The sequence below is a fragment of the Bubalus kerabau genome, chromosome 20, assembly GCF_029407905.1.
Source record: "Bubalus kerabau isolate K-KA32 ecotype Philippines breed swamp buffalo chromosome 20, PCC_UOA_SB_1v2, whole genome shotgun sequence".
Taxonomy (NCBI): Eukaryota; Metazoa; Chordata; class Mammalia; order Artiodactyla; family Bovidae; genus Bubalus; species Bubalus kerabau.
The window spans coordinates 6,232,810-6,255,308 of NC_073643.1; the positions used below are offsets into that span (position 1 = coordinate 6,232,810).

The following is a 22,499-nucleotide window of genomic DNA, read 5'->3' on the forward strand; positions in this document are numbered from 1 at the left end:
ATCTATTCCTCCTCCCTTAAGGAGTCAGTCATCATCACATCAGTGCTTCTCAAACTTCAGTGTGTACAGAAATCACCTTGGGATCCGGTGCAAACACAGATTTTAATTCAGTGTACTTGGGAAAGGGCCCCTGACTCTGCATCTCTAATAGGCTCCCATGCTCTGATACCATTACCGCTGGTCCTTGGCCAACACTTTGAAAAGTAGCACAATCAAGTATCTTGTAAATCTATGTGCAAGATGCTGTTAACAACTTTCTCACACACACACAAATACACACACAAACTTCACTCAGACCTCTACTCTAATCACTTCCCACCTTCCAGCCTGGAAATTGTTACTGTTAAAAGACTTAACACAGACAGAAAGTGTTACCAAACTCAGTTTTGGCTGTTGCTATAAAGCCAATACTTGAGAAGCAAGTGTTGGTATGTAAGGTAAGGTTAGTTTATTCAGCAAGCTGGCACCTGGGGAGAAGGCAGACTCATGTCCCCGGATTCTGCTCAGCCATGAAAGTTTTCTGTTTTCCTTGTTTGGATACTTATTCATTTATCTGTTTGGCTGCACCAGGGCGTAGTTGTGGCATGCAGGGTCTTGCTTGCGGCTCACAAACTCCTGGTTGCAGCACGTGGGAGCTAGATCCTGACCAGGGATTGCACCTGGGCCCCCTCCATTAGGAGTTTTGGATCTTAGCCATTGGACCACCAGGGAAGTCCCATGAAAAATGTTAAAGAAATTGAAAGTTAATCTCTGTTAATCATTTGGGGAAGGGGTCAAAGTCTTTGTTATCTTCCACTGTGCATAGGCGGTTTTCTGATTGGTTGGTGATGAGATAATAGGGTGGTATCCAGGGATTTTGTGCCCAGTCTGAAGTTACCACCCTCTGCCTGCATGGGGGCCTTAGTTCCTACAGAAGAACTGGAAATATGTTATCATCTCTATTGCTTATGGTGAAACTAGGAGCCTGCCCCAGGATGGATGTTCTGTTGTTTCTTGGCTGTTCCTCCCTTGTCTTCATATTCCCCCCCTTCTCTGATTAGTGACTGTTGGGACCTGTCCTTTGGATCTCAGGGAAAGTCAAGGAGCTGGAATGAAACCTATGTCCTACAAACAAGAAATAGGGGACAGGAAAAGGATTTGTATCCAGTAGGGCCCCACAGGGTCCCACGCAGTTTCAAAATGTCATTCAATCTGTGAAAAAATTTGCCAAGGAAGCCCTAGGTAATTACACTGTGAAGTGACATGGCTTCCAGAATATGACATTTGAACTACATTTTGAAGGTTCTTCATAATTTGCCAGACAAGTAGAGGGGCCAAGGTAGGGGGAGCCTGGAAAGGAAATTTCAGGCAGGAGAAAAAAGCATTTATAGGCGAGGGATCTGTAAACCCCTGGGGGAGGGGAGGAGCCTGATGAAAGGTAAGATTAAGGACACAGATTCTTATCTTCTAGTTGAGGAGTTTGGATGTTTATATTACAGGTGTTTAGAAATCACATGAGGACTAGAAGATTATATAAATCTGATTAATATAATTTACTAATGTTTTCTCTTCCGCTCTCAATAAAATGGTCCCTTGGGAAACTAACAGAATGACATGCCTACAATTCAAAGATAATATTATGGATATTCCATCTTATTTTAATGACACTTTTGAACATTTGTTTCTGGGGTTTTATTTCTTTAATTCATTTAGTAAATCATTGTAGCCCTATCTTCTTTTCCATGAAAATCTGCTTCAAATTACTGAAATGACAGCAGATGTTTCAGCTTAGCAATGTCAATAAATACAAGTAGGTCATTGTCAACATCCACAGCCTAACACTCTATGAAGATCCTCGAATATCAGGGTGGCTAAGACTTCGAGACTCTAAGATACTGTAAAACATCATTTGCAAAGATATCTCTGTTAGGGCTTCCCTTGTAACTCAGTCAGTAAAGAATCTGCCTGCAATGCAGGAGACATGGGTTCGATTCCTGGGTTGGGAAGATCCCCTGGAGAAGAAAATGGCAACCCACTCCAGCCAGTATTCTTGCCTGGAAAATCCCATGGACAGAGGAGCCTGGCAGGCTATAGTCCATGGGGTCGCAAAGAGTCAGACACGACTTAGTGACTAAACCACCCCCACCTCTGTTGAAAGCTAAGGCGGTCTCACTCTGTGACTTTTTAAACTTCCCTTAGTGATAAAATATTTTTTTGAAAGTTCTCTTTTCAATAATGGTAAACTTAAAGATAGTTGAAAATCCAGAATCTTCTAGTCTGTCTTTCTTTGGTCCTTGTCTAGCTAGATTATTGTTGTGTGTATGTTAATCACTCAGTGGCATCTGACTCTTTGCGACCCCACAGACTGTAGCCCACCAGGCTCCTCTGTCCATGGGATTCTCCAGGCAAGAACACTCAAGTGGGTTGCCATTTGCTTCTCTAGGGGACCTTCCCGACCCAGGGATCCAACCTGGGTCTCCTGCATTGCAGGTGAATTCTTTACCACTGTGCCACCTACATGTCCTGGTTATTGTTATCTGGTAGTATATGTTTCAAGGATGCATCTGCAAAATTGTTTCTGCTAGTGAGTAAAAGAAATCTTAAGTTGATTGTGTATTCAGGTTTTTCTTTTCCTGCAGTGCTGCTCCCCAATACCTTACCTTCCAAAGTTTCACCAATAAAAGGGACTTTTAAATGTATACACACACACACACACACACACACACACACACACACACATACACACACACATATATAGATATATATATGAGCTTCCCTGGTAGATCAGTGGTAAAGAATCCACCTGCCAATGCAGGAGATGCAGGCTCAATCCCAGGTCAGAACGATCCCCTGGAGAAGGAAAGAGTCATCCACTCCAGTATTCTTACCTGGGAAATCCCATGGTCAGAGGATCCTGGCAGGCTCCAGTCCATGGGGTCGCAAAAGAGGCAGACACGACTTAGTGACTAAGCAACAACACACACATATATAGTCGGAGAGGAAAATAATTTTCTCTCTACCCCTTTGAGATATTGACTGAGACAACCCCTGTACTAAAAGGCAACTTAACAAGAGAAAAACAAATAGAAGTTTAATAATATGCATGCTTCCTATATACATGGCAGATACTCAAAAACTGAGTATATCAGTCAGCAGTGCTGCATGGTAAAAGGCAAGGATACAGAGAAGAGCAAAGAATTAGTCCCACATGAGGGAGATCACAAATTGGACAGCATCCCAGCCAGCAGAGAGACAGGAGCTGTACAAAATGAAAACTGGAAGGCATTCTAGCAAAAAGTGGATGGGTTCTGGACAAGTCACTTTCTTTAAAGGGAAGGCAGGAGTCCACCAGGCAGGTGACCTCTGAGTGTTGACCAAGTCATTTCTGATTGACTGGTTTCAGATTCCACCTCTCAGAGAAGCTGAAACTGTACTTAAGTCTGTTCAGTGACAAGGGGTTTCGCATAAGTGACTCCATCTGGGGCTTGTTGTCTTGTTTTTAACACCATCATGATCAGAAGGGGTTGGTTCTTGTCTTCTTACTCTACCTCTAAGGCAAGTGCACATTCTGCTTAAACTGATTATTTTTCAACAATATTTGTTATATTCTTTGATGGTCTGCCAGTACTTTTTTGAAGCCCAGTTAGTTAGAACAGCAGCCAACAGAGTTGAAACTAAAAGGGGGCCAAATAGCTCTCCAGAAGCAAAAAAGACTTCAAAAGATATGCATTACAAAGCACTACTGTGACTCACATAATCACTTATTTTAAAGGGGATTTGCTAATGTAAAATTGGTTTCTTATCTTCCCAGCCCCTAGTGAGCCTTTACTGTGCAAATTCGCTGATGGAGGACAAAAGAAGCGACAGAATCAAAGTAAATACACCCAGAATGGAAGGCCTTGGCCCAGGGAAGGAGAGGTGAGTCCTGACTGACCCTTGCTCAGAAACGTGGCCACAGACATCCCTCAGAAGGCTGGCAAGACAGACATACGGGGCCATGAAGAAACCAGGTCCCGTAGAAAACCAGATGGCTTCAAAGGGGGCAAATGAGCAGACCTATATTGATTCTACCAGAACATGATTAGTGAAGGAGAATAGGACTTCCAGACTGACCCTAGTTCTGCACTGTCGTTAAATCCTCTTTCAGCAAATGTGAAACCAATAGACATCAGTAGTTCCTGAAAGACTTGGCCACAGAGAATTGCTCCATAATTGTGTCATAGTTGTAAAATAAGGGTATGATTACTTAAGGAAATACTTTCAGTGATATCAACAGTGAGAGTTACATATTTGTGTTTGAAAGAAAACGAAGTTGGATTTATTTCATCCTACCATTAAGATGTTCTAGTTTTATTTATACGTGGACTTAGAGCATGCCCAAATGTTCATACATGTGTGGATCTGTTTTTTATATGTTATACTTCAACATAAAATGTGACATTTTCTGTCGGTCAAGGAGAAAGAAAAGCTGGTACGCACAGGGTTCTACTTTTCACAACAAGGAGAAGAGCATTCAACAGTTAATTACCCATCTAGTCTCCTAAAACAAAACAGGAGAAAAGCAAGCTTATGGCTCCAATGCCACTTGGGGATGATTCCCTTTGGTTAGAAGACAAGGAGAACGTGTCGGGGCTTCTAAGAGGTCTTTTTCTTCTTTGTGAAATGAATGGAGTTGTTTGAATGCCTTGAATAAATGCCACTTTATACCAAGCCCATCATTTCAACAGAAGAGCTTTATTTAGTATTTCTATTCAAAGCATCTACTTCATCCATTTAGGGACATCCTACTTGGTGCAGCGTTTTGCACTTTCAATACTGAGATTACAGTTGTAAGGAAAGAAAAGAGGCGAGTTTTTTTACTCAGCGAAAACTTTAGCCACTTTTCAGTTTCTAAAACTATAGTCTGTTTTGAGTATTTCCATGTAGATCTCAAAGCCCCTCGTAAAGTAGGTAGCTATGTTCAGATACTATGTAATCTGTAATTCATTACCTTAAAAAGAGAATGGCCATGGAGCACTTGAAGCTAATAAAAAGCGGGGTGGGGGGTTCAGTATTTTAATTTTAGAAAGGCAGTCTATGCTGTGTCAAAAGAGAAGAGGCGGGCTGTGGCCATGTGCATTTAGTGGGCAGTTTGTGATCAGCGGGTAGCCCCGCTGCTCCCAGAAGACAGCTGATCTGTGATAGCGTTTTTTCACATTGGTCCCGTGTCAATCATCCATGGTCTCGAAAGACTCATTTGATCTTTCAAAATTTACTTGAGTCAAATGCTTGCTGATTAGAGATTTCTGGATCACAGACCATAACCACAAAGCATCAATTTTTAACTAGATAACTTAGCACTGATGACTGGAATTACAGTTCCTGTATTATTGCATTCACTGAATAGATGGCAGTTGTGGCAGGACTCCTCGCATGAGTCTACATTTCTTAGAAACCAAACCAATAAACATAAAAGAAATATAAACAGAGAACCCTTTCTGCTACTCTGTACAGAATCCAGGGCTCTGGGTTTAGACATGACAAAGACCACATGCGCTGTGATTGCCAGGGAAGCATTGTGGGGTCAAGTTTAGGATCCAGAGCACTTGTAATTTAAATGTAAGTTTTAAAGGTATATTCCTAATATTCATTTTCTAAAGTTGTTTTTTAAGAGTTATAGGTCTTCTCGTTGAATGTGAGAATCAAGGACCATCATAAATATATCTGTGATGAATAGAAGTGTATTCCAAGTATGTAGAGACATTCAGATGCAAGAAATCAGGAAAAAAATGGCATGAACTAAAAGTACACTTATCAGATATTTTGGTTTTGAGATAAGTGTTTTAATTTTTATACCACGACTATGGTCTTAGAAGTAGATACACCAAAAATATTGGATTACTTTGCCCATTATTATGTTAATATGTATTTTTTCTTGTATTTCCCCTTTGCATTGTACTTGCTAGAGTAAAATGCGTGTGTATGTAAGTATGGTGTGTAAGGTATGACATCATACAAGTTAATCCTGTGTAAGCAATATTTAATTATTTCTTAGAAAGCCATCCATTCTAATTATTGTATTTCATTGTTTCTAAGACATACATTTTTGTTGTTGTTTTTCCTTATTTTAAACCTGCTGAAAGCTCTTATTATACCTTATTGTAGTATTACAGAACAGTTTGCATTTGCTTCTGTTAGTCACCTGAGGGCACTACCTACATTCTCTGCTTTAGGTCTTTGACCACATAGATTGTATCTATTGAAACTCTAACCAAAGCAAGGGTGTGGGTCAGATTCTTGGGGGAGATTTTTTTTTATTTGCTTCCTTCCCTCATCCAGATTGAGACATGCATCTTCCCTTGAAGTCCATTCTGGTGGGCAGTTTTGTTTCTCATTTGTCTTGTAGCCCTTGTAGTCTCCAGCTTTATAAGGAGATCATTTTGGGTGTTTGTTTCTGCTTGTTTGTGTTATTGTGTAAAATAATGGTTGCCTTCGAATCCACCTGCAAAGAGAGAGAACCCAGGGAGACCTGGGTTCAATCCCTGGGTTGGGAAGACCCCCTGGAGAAGGGAATGGATACCCACTCCAGTATTCTTGCCTGGAGAAGTGGACAGAGCCATGGACAGAGGAGCAGAGTCAGACACAACTAACAACTAATGTTAACGCTAGATAAAATTAAAAAATTATAATGTAGGTTCTGATTTTTGAGACCCTGAGATCATAGTGCAGATTGAGGCTGCTGTTTACTTGTCCTGTATATAAAGTCAGGTAAAAAATGACAGTGTGAGAAGGACTTCTGAGCCAATGCTTCAAACACAAAACCAGTGGGTTGCAGGGAACTTCAAAGTGCCTTAAACATGACAATTGATAGGCTAATTAAACTTTTCATTTATGATTTAAAGCTGTTTTATTCTGGGTGGCATTTTGATAACAGTTATTTTAGCATAGTTTGATGAAATGCTAATACTGAACCCATCACACACATTAATTAATGTAAATTAGCCAGGTTTTGAAATATAGGTACATGCTGGTGGACCTATTTTTGCATAAGTGAAAAACACTGAAATATTTGAAAGTTATGAACTAACCTCTCAAGTGACACCCAAAGCTGGAGCAGAAGGGTCGGGAGTGGGGCTGTGAGCCTTCTCTTTCCAAGGCTCAAATAGTCTTACCATTTTCTAAAACTGATTTCACTTTACGTATTTGTGGCTGCACGGGGTCTTTGCTGCTGCACATGGGCTTTGTCTAGTTGCAGTGCTTGGGATCTTGTGGGTGCCGCTCTTGTTGCAGAGCACGGGCTCCAGAGGGTGGGCCCAGGAGTCGTGGCGTGCAGTCTTGGTTGGCCTGCAGCATGTGGGATCTTCCTGGACCAAGGATTGAACCCCTGTCCCCTCCACTGGCAGCAGACTCTTAACTACTGTACCAAAAGGACCACCATACAAATAGGTGACCAGTGATCTTTGATATGATTATTGTGACTGTTTTGGGGCACCATAAACTGTGCCCACATAAGACATGAACTTAATCCATAAATATTTGTGTTCAAGCTGCTCCACTGACCAGCCATTCCCCTGTCCGTGTCCTCTCCTGGGGCCTCCCTGTTCCCTTAGACACAGCAACACTGAAATTAGGCCAGTTAACGGCCTCTATGTGTTCAAGCATCCATGTCCCTCACTTTAAATCAAAAGCTAGAAAAAAAATTAAGCTTAATGAGGAAGGCATATTTAAAGCCCAGAGAGGTGGAAAGTTAGACCTCTTGTGCCAAACAGTCAGCCAAGTAGTGACCACAAAGGAGACATTCTTGAAGGAAATTGTAGCGCTACTTCAGTGAACACATGGATGATGAAACACATGAAAAGCAACCCGTCTTATTGCTCACATGCAGAAAGTTTTACTAGTCTGGATAGAAGATCAAACCAGACACAACATTCCCTTAGGCCAATACCTAATCCAGAGCCAGGCCCTAACTCTCCTCAGTTCTAAGAAGACCGAGAGAGGTGAGGAAGCTCAGAAGAAAAGTCTAAAGTAAGCATAGGCTGGTTCATGATGCTAGTTTAAAAAAAAAAAAAAAGAAGATGCTGTCTCTCGCTAAGATAATTCGTGAATATTGCTACACTAAACAACAGATTTTCAGTGTAGACACAACAGTCTGCTATTGGAAGAGGCTGCCATCTAGGACTTTTCATAGCTGGAGAAGGAAGTCAGTTCTTGGCTTCAAAGGACAGGCTGACTCTCTTGTTAGGGGCTAATACAGCTGGTAACACGGAGTTGAAGCCAAAGTATCCCAGGCTGGATCCTACAGACGCGATGGAGACATGCAGACAGATTCCCTGCCCTCTGGGAACCTAAAATGGCAAAGTAGGAGATTCAAAGTAGAATCAAGTATCACTTAGTGTTTCAGAGATAAAACCACTCACTGCAACTGGCTTCATACTTATACACAGGTTAAGAAAACCAAAGCCAAGTCACAACAAAAACAAACAAAAAATAACAAGAACAGTAGTCACGAGAGTATCAACTCACATTTGTCTTGTTGCTAACCATTAGCTATTCATTTGATTGACCATTTTTTCAGGGTAAGTAGCTGAGCAATTGATTTGTATGCATTTAAATCCCCATTTTCTCCTCAAAGTTGGAAAGCTCTACTTTGTCACCTGTCTAGCAGATGCATCCATGTCCTTGGGTGCTGTGTGGCTCAGAGAGAATAAAGTTAAGATAAGTAAGTTAAGCTTTGGAGTGTTATTTAACAAATTTTCAGTCCTTCTGTAACGTACCCATTTAAAATAACAACTCTTCCTAAATTTTAAGGAATCATGGGTGTCAACATCTATGATATGCTCAGAATTGTTTGCTTTTGATCATAATTTACCAGGCATACTACTTGAGTGACTAAAGGGCCAAGCTCTGGCCCTCTCAAGCTGAGTGACATCTCTGTTCCCTCATCGTAAAAAGAGATTGGTTGACAGCACACCCTTGGTGAATGGGAGGATTAAATGAGGTGTTGAAGGTATGGTAGTGGGCACAGTGTCTGGCAACTTGTACTTACTCAAGTATTAGCTACTATTAAACTACCATAATATCATCACTCACACAACTCAGGGCTGTTTAACCTGAAAGCCTCACTATGCATTTCACATGGCTTGACTGTGTCAATCCTTAATTTCCAGTTTTATGCTACATCTATTTCCCAAATATTATTATTGTTAATGATGTAACATGTTTGAAAGAAAATCTGTTCATATCACTTTCCAGCTGAATTTTGACTTAAAAATATATCCTCAAACAAGTAGAAATTAATTTGACTTTGACCAATATTGTTACTGTTTCATAAGATCATATTCACAATCATTATTTGCATTCAAGAATTATTTAGCGCTGAAGCATTACATGGTTTTCAGATTTCTAGCCAATTTTCTCTTGAAGTTCATGTAATCAAAAAAGCCAAGAGCTGGCAAGAGGAGGGGACTTGGATGGAGAAGATGAAAGAAAAATGCAAAAGTAAAAGAAAAGCATGAACCCTTGCTAGATACCGAGGAGAAGACTGAGCTACTGAGAACTGATGGATAATATGGTTGGTGTTTTTAAAGGGAAAGAGGATAAATTATTAACTGACCTATTCTGCCAAATAATGGCAGTTATGAATGTTTATGCAACCTCTGTGGTTATGAAGAGTACATGCTCAAGTACTTTCCAGTATCTTTCAAAACTGTTATCTTCAAAAGAAGAAGCATTCTGATACCACGTAGGTGACTTTCTGGACTTAACGAAGAATTAGGGGACTTCCCTGGTGGTCTAGTGGCTAAACCTTCAAGCTCCCAATGCAGGGGGCCCGGGTTTGATCCCTGGGAACTAGATCCCATATGTCACAGCTAAGACCCAGTGCAGCCAAATAAATAAATATTTAATTTGAAAAAACAAAGAATTAGGAAGCAGGAATTTTCTTGCATATTCTACAGGCTTCATAGTGCTAAATGTAAATAATCTTTAGGTTTCTGTACCCTAATCTATCTCAAGGGTGAGGTTACCAAATTCTTCTATGTAAGGAATTTTTAGAGTCCTTATAAGTAGTGATATTAACTTACAAAATTTCCTTTTGCTTAGTGAAACACTTAGACTCATGAAATAATCAACAAAGAAAGATACAATTTGTGGGCTCCAAATGTGTATATTTATCCCACTTACTAAAATTTATTTGCTACCCAGCATCAGTATTCCCAGTGCTTTCATGGTCATTTTTTAAAAAAATATTTATTTTATCTGTTTGGTTGCACCGGGTCTTAGCCACAGCATGTGTGATCATTGATCTTCGTTGCAGCATGCAGGAATCTTGAACTGTGACATGTGAATGTTTCGCTGCAGCATGTGGGATCTCATTCCCCGAACAGGGGTCAAACCCAGACTGCTTGCACTGGGAGCGCTGAATCTCAGTAACTGGACCACCAGGGAAGTCCCCTTTCTTAGTCATTTGAATACGTGCAGAACAACGAAAAGTTTGAGTCACCAAATATGCGCTCCCAGCTGAGACTGAACACGTGACACTTTGCCTTCTTGTTTCAGTTCTTATACTATTAAATAGTGTCCTTATTTAGGGCTACATTTTTTTTTTAACTTTTAAGTTTGTATTGGGGTATAGCCAATTAACAATGTTGTGATAGTTTCAGGTGGACAGCAAAAGGTCTCAGCCATACATACACATGTATCAATTCTCCCCCAAACTCCCCTCCCATCCAGGCTACCAAATAACATTGCATGGAGTTCCATGTTCTATACAGTAGGTCCTTGTTGGTTATCCATTTTAAATACAGCAGTGTGTATATATTCGTTCCAAACTCCCTAACTATCCCTTCCCTCCCCAATCCTTCCCCCCAAAATCATAAGTGCGTTCTCTAAGTCTGTGAGTGTTTCTGTTTAGTAAGTTCATTTGTATATATTTTTTTAGATTCCACATATAAGGGATGTCATATGATATTTCTCCTTCTCTGACTTGCTTCACTTGGTATGGTAACCTCTAAGTCCATGCATGTTGCTGCAAATGGCATTATTTCATTCTTTTTAATGACTGAGTAATATTCCATTGTGTATATGTACCGCTTCTTCTTTATCCATTCGTCTGTTAATGGACATTTAGGTTGCTTCTCTGTCTTGGCTAATGTTAACAGTGCAGCAGTGAGCATTGGGGTACATGTATCCTTTCAGATCATGCTTTTCTCCTGATATATACTCAGAAGTGAGATTGCAGGGTCATATAGTAGCTCTATTTTTAGCTTTTTAAGGAAACTTCATCCTGTTTTCCACAGTGGCTGTACCAATTGACATTCCCACCGACAATGTAGAAGGGTTCCCTTTCCCCACACCCTCTCTAGCATTTATTGTTTGGGGGCTTTTTGATGATAGCCATTTTGACTGGTGTGAAATGATATCTCATTGTAGTTTTGATGTGCATTTCTCTAATAATTATAAATGTTGATCTTTTCATGTGTCTCTTTGCCAACTGTATGTCTTCTATGGAGAAATGTTTATTCAGGTCTTCTCCCCATTTTTTGAGTGGGTTGTTTGTTTTGATGCTATTGAGCATCATGAGCTGTTTGTAAATTTTGGAGACTAATATTTGTCTGTCATATTATCGGCAAATATTGTCTCCCAATCTGTTGGTTGTCTTTTTGTTTTATTTATTGTTTCTTTTGCATTGCAAAAGCTTTTGGATTTATATATTTATTTTGAAGCTAATTACATTACAATATTGTAGAGGGTTTTGCCATACATTGACATGAATCAGCCATGGGTGTACTTGTGTTCCCCATCCTGAAGCCCCCTCCCACCTCCCTCCCTCTCCATCCCATCCCTCTGGGTTGTCCCAGTACACCATCCTTGAGTGCCCTGTTTCATGCATTGAACTTGGACTGGTGATCTGTTTCACATACAGTAATATACATATTTCAGTGCTCCCATTTGTTTATTTTTGTTTTTGTTTCCATTATTCTGGCAGATGGGTCGAAAAAGATATTGCTGCAATTTATGTCAGAGAGTGTTTTACCTTTGTTTTCCTCTAAGATTTTTATAGTGTTCAATCTCACATTTAGGCCTTTAATCCATTTTGAGCTTATTTTTGTGTATGGTGTAAAGAATGGTCTAATTTCATTTTTTACATGGAGCTGTCCAGTATTCCCAGCACCATTTGTTGAAGAGACTTTCTTCCCAACATTGTGTAATCTTGCATGGTTTGTCATACTTTAACTGATGATAGGTGCATGGATTTATTTCTGGGTTTCTATCCTATTTCACTGATCTGTATTTCAATTTTTGTTCAAGTACAATACTTTTTTTGATGTCTAAAGCTTTGTAGTATAGTCTGAAGTCAAGGAGCCTGATTCCTCCAGCTCTGCCTTTCTTTCTCAAGATTGTTTTGGCTATTTGGGGGTTTTTGTATCTCCATACAAATTTTAAGGTTTTTGTTTTAGTTCTGTGAAAAAACATGCCATTAGTAATTTGACAGAGATTGTATTGAATCTGTACTTTGCATTGGTAGTATAGTCATTTTGACAATATTGATTCTTCCAATCCATGAACATGGTATATCTTTTCATCTGTTTCTGTCTTCTTTGATTTCTTTCACCAGTGTCTTATAGTTTTCACAGTACAAGTTTTTGTCTCCTTTGGTAGGTTTGTTCAGAGGTATTTTATTGTTTTTGATATGATGGTAAGCAGAATTGTTCCTTGAATTTCTTTTTCTAATCTTTCATTGTTAGTGTATAGAAATGCAACAGATTTCTGTCTATTAATTTTGTAACCTGCAACTTTATCAGACTCAATGATGAGTTCTAGGAGTTTTCTGGTAGTGTCTTTAGGATCTTCTGTGTATAGTATTATGTCATCTGCAAACAGTAACACTTAAACTTCTTTTTCAGTTTGGATTCCCTTTACTTCTTTTTTTCTCTAGTTGCCATAGCTAGGACTTCCAAAACTATGTTGAATAAAACTGGTGAGAGTGGACATCCTTGTCTTGTTCCTGATCTTAGAGGAAATGCTTTCAGCTTTTCACCGTTGAGCATGATATTAGCTGTAAGTTTGTCATATACTTCCTTTATTAAGTTGAGGTAAGTTCTCTCTATGCTAGGGCTACATTTTTGCTTGTTCATGCTTTTTATTGGTGTTTTCCGTTTTTAAAGTGGCCCTAAATTGTAGTTTTAAAGTGCTGTCTGGTGTTTCTAAGTGAAAGAATCCATAATGTGCCTTATGGAGAAAATACGGAAAAATAAAGATAGGCTTCATTGAGGCATTACTTAGAGTGCTGTTGCCCATGAGCTCAATGTTAATGAATAAACAGTATATATTAAATATGGTGTCTTTAGACAGATATAAAACAAGGTTTTTTATTGATGAGTTGGTGAAAATGTTGTGACCAGACCTAACCCTGTATTTCCTGTAAGAGCAGTGACTCAGTATTCACTAATTCAGTGTTCATGGTGACTTCATAGAATATAATTACTTCAAATAACAAGAATCCATTCTATCTTGTTTTATGTTCACTGTTGTTAAGTGGGATCCAGTCTCTTGGTTAAGTTTTTGTCTCTCCCATTCATATAAAAAGCAATTTGCTTGGATATGAAAATTAACTCCTACCAGTGTATGAGTCAACTGTCTTTATTTGAAGAGTTGTGTTACAGTCTATCATCAGTTTTTATGGATTTAAAGACATTAGTTCTTACTCTACTCAACAAATGTGTATAAAACTTTCTAAGGAATTTGGGGAAATTTCCGATCCTGTGTTCATTAATTTATTGAGTCTATGAGTGATTAGTAGACTTGGAATTATTTCATAAAGGAGATCAGCCCTGGTTGTTCTTTGGAAGGAATGATGCTAAAGCTGAAACTCCAGTACTTTGGCCACCTTATGCCAAGAGTTGACTCATTGGAAAAGATTCTGATGCTGGGAGGGATTAGGGGCAGGAGGAGAAGGGGACGACAGAGGATGAGATGGCTGGATGGCATCACCAACTTGATGGACGTGAGTCTGAGTGAACTCTGGGAGTTGGTGATGGACAGGGAGTCCTGGTGTGCTGCGATTAATGGGGTCACAAAGAGTCGGACATGACTGAGCGACTGAACTGAATTGAATTGATGAATGACTAGTAGACTTGGAATTATTTCATAAAGATCCTTAAACACTTGACCCAATATAGAGATTCACATTCTTGCTATCTTCCCTAGCAAGAAAAATCTGATACATTGAGTTATTTCTACTATCATTTGTATCATTATTATCTATTCACCTGTTTGCACATGATAAGAAGGGCGTGTTGTTCTGCAGGAACCAAATCCAGTCACATTCATATGGCCAATGTTGATGCTGAAGGGCACATAGATGTCTGTGGAAGTAACAGCAAACATGCTCCATAAAATCTGGAGAAAAGAGGCAGTCCTTCTAGCCACCATTCATAGGGAGCCCTCACAACAGAACATTTCGTTGAGTTTCTTGAAAGCATTTGGTTGTCACTAGGTATCACCAATGTTACTGTAAAGCACATGCCTGGAGACACTCGTAGAAGTGAGGAAGACAAGGCAGAACTCACACACATGGCCCCTGGCCTTTAGTCGGATCTTTTATGACCAGTGCATCCTGCTTAGAAACTATTTGATCAATCACCAGTCCTTCATATTCACTCACTATTGAGCAGAGATGTATTAATACAGCTTTTGTTACCTGAATGTTATTGAGCAGAGATGTTTCAGTATTTACTTACATAACATCATTGGCCACAGGTGTTACTTTCTTTAAAAATTCCCTGGTCAATGATGTGTTAAGTATAAGAAGAACCTGACAACAGGCCCAGGATTTCACCATTTCTGTTAGCTTTCAAGCCATATTGACTGCAATTTTATTTTGCAATACTGAACATCAGAAAATTTGTTTCAGAGATATTGAATGGAAGTCCTGCCCTGATGAGCTATTAGAAGTGATACATTGAAGAGAAACTGAAGTACAGTCACCTATGAAATAGTATATCTAAAGAATTATTTGAAAAACTTAGTAATAATTGCATGTAAAATTCAGGTTATATTCAGCTGTATTCTACAAAAGTAGAAACATCAGCGATATAATTCACTATTGTTTCCATTGGCTATATCACAGTGCATGACAGTTACTTGTCCAATTCTTTTCTTTAATGAGACCTAGGGGGAATAGTTAAGATGTATCTGTCAACATACCTAGGTTCTGCAAATAGTCCTTTTAACTTTGAAGTAAAGAGAATTTTTACGTATATGATCTTTAAAAGAGAAATCGTCTGTTAGGAGACATGACAGCACTTGGAGTTAAGTGTGATAACCAGCCCACCAGATGTAGTTCTTTTTGCATTTCATCTGTTTTGCCTGCAATTTGGAGAGCAGACTCAAGGTGAACGACCCTTCTAACCTCAAAAGAATTCTTCCCATTGGCACATGAATTCTCAGTCACTCAGCATGAAAGCTTTCTTAGTTAAGTGTCCTTATTTTAAACCTGCCAGCTCTAATATTTACTAACTTATGATCACTAAAGGTAAAAGGCAAACCTTGTAAATTCCTGTGATAGTGTAAGTTTGGATAAAATATGATTGATGACGAGCACTCGTCCTCTGCCTCCTCTCTACTCCCAAGTAAGAGGCTAGAAAAACTCACTTGTATTCTTGGGGAGGAGGGGTGGGGGAATTAGGAGGGGCTCAAGTTGGAGAAGGCAATGGCACCCCACTCCAGTACTCTTGCCTGGAAAATCCCACGGACAGAAGAGCCTGGTAGGCTGCAGTCCATGGGGTCATGAAGAGTCGGACACGACTGAGCGACTTCACTTTCACTTTTCACTTTCATGCATTGGAGAGGGAAATGGCAACCCACTCCAGTGTTCTTGCCTGGAGAATCCCAGGGATGGGGGAGCCTGGTGGGCTGCCATCTCTGGGGTCACACAGAGTCGGACACGACTGAAGCGACTTAGCAGCAGCAGCAGGGCTGAGAAGAGTACATCAAGCATTTACAAGGAGAAAGGCTGATGGTTGATCAGCATGTCTCCTGTGGACCCTTGATGCAGTCGCCGTGGATAAGGGCAGCTGTGGCAGTGCCGGTCAACCAGGGGCACTTCTTGAATGGTTGGCACTGTCTTGGCAGCTCACCGGTCACAAGATGCAGAGTGGTTCCCATCAATTTTTTTTTTAATTTATTTATTTTACTTTTGGCTGTGCTGGGCCTTCATTGCTGTGCAGGCTTTGTCTAGTGTAGAGAGCAGGATCTACTCTAATTGCAGTTCACGGGCTTCTAAATGCTGCGGCTTCTCTTGTTGCAGACGTGGGTTTTAGGGCTATGGACTCAGTAGTTGTGAAGTGTGGGTCTGGTTGCCCTGCAGCATGTGGAATCTTCCCAGACCAGGGATCGAACTCATGCCCGATGCTTTGGCAGGCAGATTCTTAACCACTGGACCCCCAGGGAGGTCCCCTATCAATATGTAAGCTGAAGCTTACAACTTCCATGTGACATCAAACCATATCTGGGACCTGGAAGTATACAGATCATTTAGCTAGATCCCCGAGACTTTCACCTGTCTAGCTGCACGGGCTCACCCTGGAAGCAACCTCAACATCTTATATTTTTTACCTGATTTGCCTGTGTGGAGGTTAATAGTATGTACACTGCAACACTGACTCTAAAACATCAATTAAAGACAAAATACTATTTTAAATACCACTAAAAAAGAGGAGAAACTTGCCAAACTCTTGGATGCCATCAAGTATCCTGTTAGCCTCGATTTCACAGGTGTTAAAAAGTAAAGCGAAACTATGTCTTGAAATCTACAAAGATCAGTCATTTGGCTGAGGTGAAAACAGAAGCACCTACATAAAATATGGCAATGTTCTCTTGTCTCTTTTATAATTATCAATCAAGGCTTCATTTAACTTTGGTTCTAACCGCAAACTCAGACTAGATCTCCCCAGACTTGGAGACCTTTAGCTACATGATGCCATGCGGGTGGCGCTGGTGGTAAAGAATCTGCCTGCCAGTGCAGGAGACAGTAGAGACGCAAGTTCGATCCCTGGGTCAGGAAGATCCCCTGGAGGAGGACATGGTCACCCACTCCAGTATTCTTGCCTGGACAACCCCATGGACAGGGGAGTCTGGCGGGCTATAGTCCACGGGGTCGCAAAGAGTCAGAAAGGACGTAGGGTGCGCCCACACACATAATGCTGTGATACCTTTTATTCTGCCTCCCTTTGAACAATGCTTTTTGTGTGTGTGCAGTCATAGATTTTTGCAGCCTTCCAGTCTTAATTCTGTCTGCATCTTTTTTATCTTGTCCTTTTCTATTGCTGGATAGGGGACAACATCTCTGTCTGATATGAATGTTATAGCAAAAGCTGGAAAGAAGAAATATCATGATGGCAGAGTGCATAAGCAGCAGCATAACTCCCCATGACGGTCTTTTCTCGAACTCAAGGAGGCAGATCTTCTCTATTCTCCGTGTAGTTTTGCTGTTTTTTTTAATAAGTGATACGTCTCCTGCATTTCATTTAATTGATTCCCGACACACCGCTGGAGATTTCAAGATGACTTTTAACAGTCTCCTATTCTCTGCTTTCAGGGTCAGGCACCTGGATAAGGAGGGGCCTCAGGTCCCTCTTGGATTCCTGCTGGTATTATGGTTCAAGTGCACTAGCTACCTTGTTACATCAGGAAGCTCTCTCAGTGACCCCAATAATCACTTTTCTTCTTCCTGTCTCTGCTAATTAATCAAGGGCTGAGATATTGTCTTTAGAAGTTCGATTGAGTTCAGTTGATTTTTTTGGGGGGGGAATCTTACTGGTAAAATAAAAATTCAAAATGCCCCAGTTCCATTTTCAGATACATGTTTGGGACTTCCCTGGCATTCTAGTGGTTGGAGGTCTACACTTCTGCTGCAGGGGGCACAGGTTCGATCCCTGGTGGGGAGATAAGATCCCACATGTGGTGTGGCACAGCAAAAAAAAAAAAAAGAAGAAGAGCAAGACCCAAATATAAGTTTAACTGAAGTCCAAATTCAAAATTTTCAAGTCATATATTCACTTACTAATGCATTGAACAAACATCTGATGAGTCTGCTATGTTCCAATAACTGGCCTGGGAAGAGGAGATACCATGATGGAATCAGCCAGGAGCCCATTTAGGAGAGGCACACAGATGGCACGTGTGGTCACGCTCACTCCCGTCCTGCATCATGGGGCTGGAGCAAAGGCAGAGGTTAATGCTTCATGGAGGCAAATGGCTTTCAGAGGCCATGACATTTAGTCTGAGGCTGGAGAAGGGAGTGCCCCTATTCCTTCAGTGCTACACAGAGTTTCCCCAAAGGCCCAGCGGTCACACCACAGGACAGGGTGAGTGTCCGTCTGAGTTGGTGAAGGGTGGGGTCTGGAATCACACAGGAAGGTGTTGGAGGTCAGAGGTACATACACATTTGATCCTGAAGGGCTCTGTAAGCCGTGAGTTATCACTTAGGTGGCACCATGCTGGTTGGATCTGCCCGTTGTAAGAACAAATTTCACAGCACGGTGTTATGACTGGTGGATTGAAAGGAAGGTGGAAGCAGAGGCTGAAGAGAATATTTTTTATGAAAGGATAGTAGTAAACACCCATATAAGAAACGATAACTTTAGAAGATACTGACGATACATACACTTACTAATTAATCTTGGCAATGATTGTCTGGAACTCAGTTTAGATACTTTATTTTGCAACCAAGATTTTGGGCTTCACTGATAAACAGTAGTTGGGATCAGAAGGAGAGAGAAGGAGGGAAGCCCTAGTCCTGAGCACTGACGTCTGAAAAGCAGATGGGACGAGTAACACCAGAGAAGAAAAAGTGCTATGAGTGATCAGGAGGAAATTAGGGGAGAGGCTCACAGTGCTTTGAGGGCTCAGGAATTACGAAGATTAGAAAGTGTATTGTGAGCCAGTTCACAGGTGGGTTGGCCTCTTTCACGGGACAGTTTCTAGGATTTCCGCCCCATCCAGGACCATGCAGTATTAGCTCCCTTCTGTAGGTTTGGACATTTCCCTGTCTCCCATCTCATTTGTTCCTCACCTTCTCTTTAGAGGGACTTCCCTGGTGACTCAGACAGTAAAGAATCTGCCTGCAATGTGGGAAACCAGGGTTCAATCCCTGGTTTGGGAAGATCCCCTAGAGAAGGGAATGGCTACCAACTCCAGTATCCTTGCCTGGAGAATCCCGTGGACAGAGGAGCCTGGCGGGCTACTGTCCATGGGTCACGAAGAGTCAGACACAACTGAGAGACTCACACATTCACACATTTCTCTTTAAAAGAGGGACTGGCTGCTCGCAGCCCAGGGAGCATCCCTTCAGCAGGTGAGAGCAGATACCTGCCTTACATGGTTGACTGCCTCTCGCCGGAGACACAGACCACCCATTGGCCATGTATCCATGGCAGAACTGTTTCCAGTAAAGCCCCACCACTTGCCTCTTCTGAAAGCCAGGAGGTCGTGCTCTTACATCCCCATTCAGCAAGAGCCCCTGACCTCAGTTTTGCCCTGAGCATATTATTTCATAGGATTAGTGCCGCTCTCAACTGAAGGTGAAAGCCCTTTCTTTGGCCAAAAGCTTGACTGGTCATTGATCATTTTATGGTTTTCTGGTGATTTTTATTGATTGCTCTGAATGGCTTGGATATCCACACTTCAGGGATCACATGTGACACCTTCAACTTCTCAGTCAGTTTGTGCTTTGGATTTATAAAATTTTACTGACTTCCACCACTGGAGTCACTGTACCATTAATCTTGTAGTTTCAGCCTTTATTCTTGACCCCCTACCATTCTCAAGCTGGTAAAATATAAATTTAACAAAGTTATACTACAGAGACATTACTTTGCCAACAAAGGTCCATCTAGTCAAAGCTATGGTTTTTCCAGTAGTCATGTATGGATGTGAGAGTTGGACTGTAAAGAAAGCTGAGCGCCAAAGAATTGATGCTTTTGAACTGTGGTGTTGGAGAAGACTCTTGAGAGTCCCTTGGACAGCAAGGAGATCCAACCAGTCCATCCTAAAGGAAATCAGTCCTGAATATTCATTGGAAGGACTGATGATGAAGCTGAAACTCCAATCTTTTGGCCACCTGATGCGAAGAGCTGACTCCTTTGAAAAGACCCTGATGCTGGGAAAGATTGAAGACGGGAGGAGAAGGGGCTGACAGAGGATGAGATGGTCAGATGGCATCACAGACTCAGTGGACATGAGTTTGAGTAAGCTCCGGGAGTTGGTGATGGACAGGGAGGCCTGGCGTGCTGCAGTCCATGGGGTTGCAAAGAGTCAGACACAACTGAGCAACTAAACTGAACTGATACTACGAAGGTTTCACTACAGTAGCCATGCTGCTGCTGCTGCTAAGTCGCTTCAGTCATGTCCAACTCTGTGCAACCCCATGGACTGTAGCCTACCAGGCTCCTCTGTCCATGGGATTTTCCAGGCAAGAGTACTGGAGTGGGTTGCCATTGCCTTCTCCTACAGTAGCCATACCTAAACATTTATAATGCATTACAATTTGAGTCATTTTCACATATCATTTTTGTTGCTGTTGTTTAGTCCCTAAGTCATACCTAACTCTTTGCAACCCCATGGCCCACCAGGCTCCTCTGGTCATGGGATTCTCCAGGAGATCTTTCTAACCCAGGGACTGAACCCAAGCTTCTGCCTCAGCAGAAGGATTCTTTATCACTGAACCACTAGGAAACCCTCTGCTGTAAAGAAACCACCTACCAATGTAGGAGACCTGGGTGCCATCCCTGGGTTGGGAAGATCCCCTGGAGGAGGGCATGGCAACCCACTCCAGTATTCTTGCCTGGGAAATTCAATGGACAGAGGAACCTGGTGGACTGCAGTCTATGGGGTTGCCAGGGTCAGACACGACTTAGCGACTAAGCAACAAATATAATTTTTAAGTCGTTTTATTTCATTTATTGAATTCTTATGATAACCAGCTAACAGTTGCAAATAGGGTTTAAATTAGTTGCAAGAATTAAACTCTTTAAAAAATGATACCCAGAAAACCAAGTTATCCTTTTCTTCATTGGCTTCCTGAATTTCTCTTGTGCTAATTCAGTACACAATGGTAACTAAAATATATGATGACATTTACTACCTATTTATTAAAGGTTGCATTAAATCTGATCTTAGAAGATTGGAGATTCTTGTAATTATTCATTTGTAACTAATCCAGTTACTTCCCTAGTACTTCCCTAGTGAGTACATTTTAAGCAGCATTTCATAATTATTGCCTCTTCATTTAAAATGATGAATATCAAATATCTAGCTCCTAAGTCAAACTGGCATGTCTCAATGTATCCACTATATTTATTGGAAATAATTTTGGTATCTTATGTTGACCAAACAAGATGTAGAACCTAAAAGTTGAAAATTATGTGTTACTCATTGGACAAAACTGAGGACTTAAGCCTGGGACACAGCATCTCAGAACATTCTAAGAGACTGCTTCCAAAGAGGAGCCAGGATATACAGAGATTTTTGCAACAAAGATCAGGTACTCAGAACATCCAAAGATTACTTTTAATTAAGAAAAACAAGGTAGCTCAACGTAAGGAGTTTAGTGCTTTCTTCTATATGAGGCATGCCATGCTATGCTTCAGTTGTGTCCAATTCTTTGTGACCCCGTAGACTGTAGCCCACCAGGCTCTTCTGTCCATGGGATTTTTCCCAGCAAGAATACTGAAGTGGGTTGCCATACCCTCCTCCAGGGGATCTTTCTGACCCAGGAATCGAACCGGTGTCTCCTGCGTCTCCTACATTGCAGGCAGATTCTTTACTACTGAGCCACTGTGGAAGCCCCCTTCCTCTATATGGGAAGATGAAAACTCCAGGGCTCATTGAAATCACCCCTTTGATATGCATCTCAGCTGCCTATGGCCAGTATCCTGTGCTTTCTCACCCCGAGTCTCCTCAAGGTGTGCATTTGCGGGCGGCTGCAGTGGCTGATGATTTGGTGATGGGCATCCGGTTTCATCCTGAGTTCCCGCAGGAGTCACCAGGACAGCTGTAGGGTGATGGCTTGATGGTTGCAACATCTTTGTTTACTGATATGGCAGGCAACATTTTTTTTTCACTGACATCTAATTGACTCCTGTAAACTACATTTTAAAGTTTCTAATTAGTTCTTACAGACTCTGTCTGGAAAGTCTAGAAATAAATAACCCTATTTTGACTGAAATACTAAGCTACTACTGGAAAATGACCCCCCAAAAAAAACTCCCTTTCTTTTTGAAGTAAATCATAAATGTTTTAATCCACAAATAATGTGAACTTAAAATATAGAAAATATCTGTGAATTTAATAAAAATCCTTTTCAAAAGAGAACGACAGAATTAAACATCACTTTCCTACTTGCGTGGTGTGACGTTTTCATTTTGTTCCAAGTTATTTTACCTTTTTTGTGACTCTGGAGTTTGTAAACATGCCATAAAATTTGGTAATTACATAATGACAATTTCATGGTTCTAGTTCAGTATAAAGGTGGCTAGACA

At 41.0% G+C, this 22,499-nt stretch overlaps 1 protein-coding gene across 9 annotated transcripts in view; it reads left to right on the top strand.

The window, feature by feature from the left end:
• RBMS3 (RNA binding motif single stranded interacting protein 3) overlaps window positions 1-22,499 on the top strand; it is an 814,140-nt gene that overhangs the window by 639,847 nt on the left and 151,794 nt on the right. For all 9 annotated transcript variants that reach the window (XM_055557071.1, XM_055557072.1, XM_055557069.1 and 6 more), the window contains exon 7: window positions 3,791-3,897. In XM_055557071.1, the coding sequence (XP_055413046.1) occupies window positions 3,791-3,897 (107 nt within the window). The remainder of the gene's footprint in view (window positions 1-3,790; window positions 3,898-22,499) is intronic.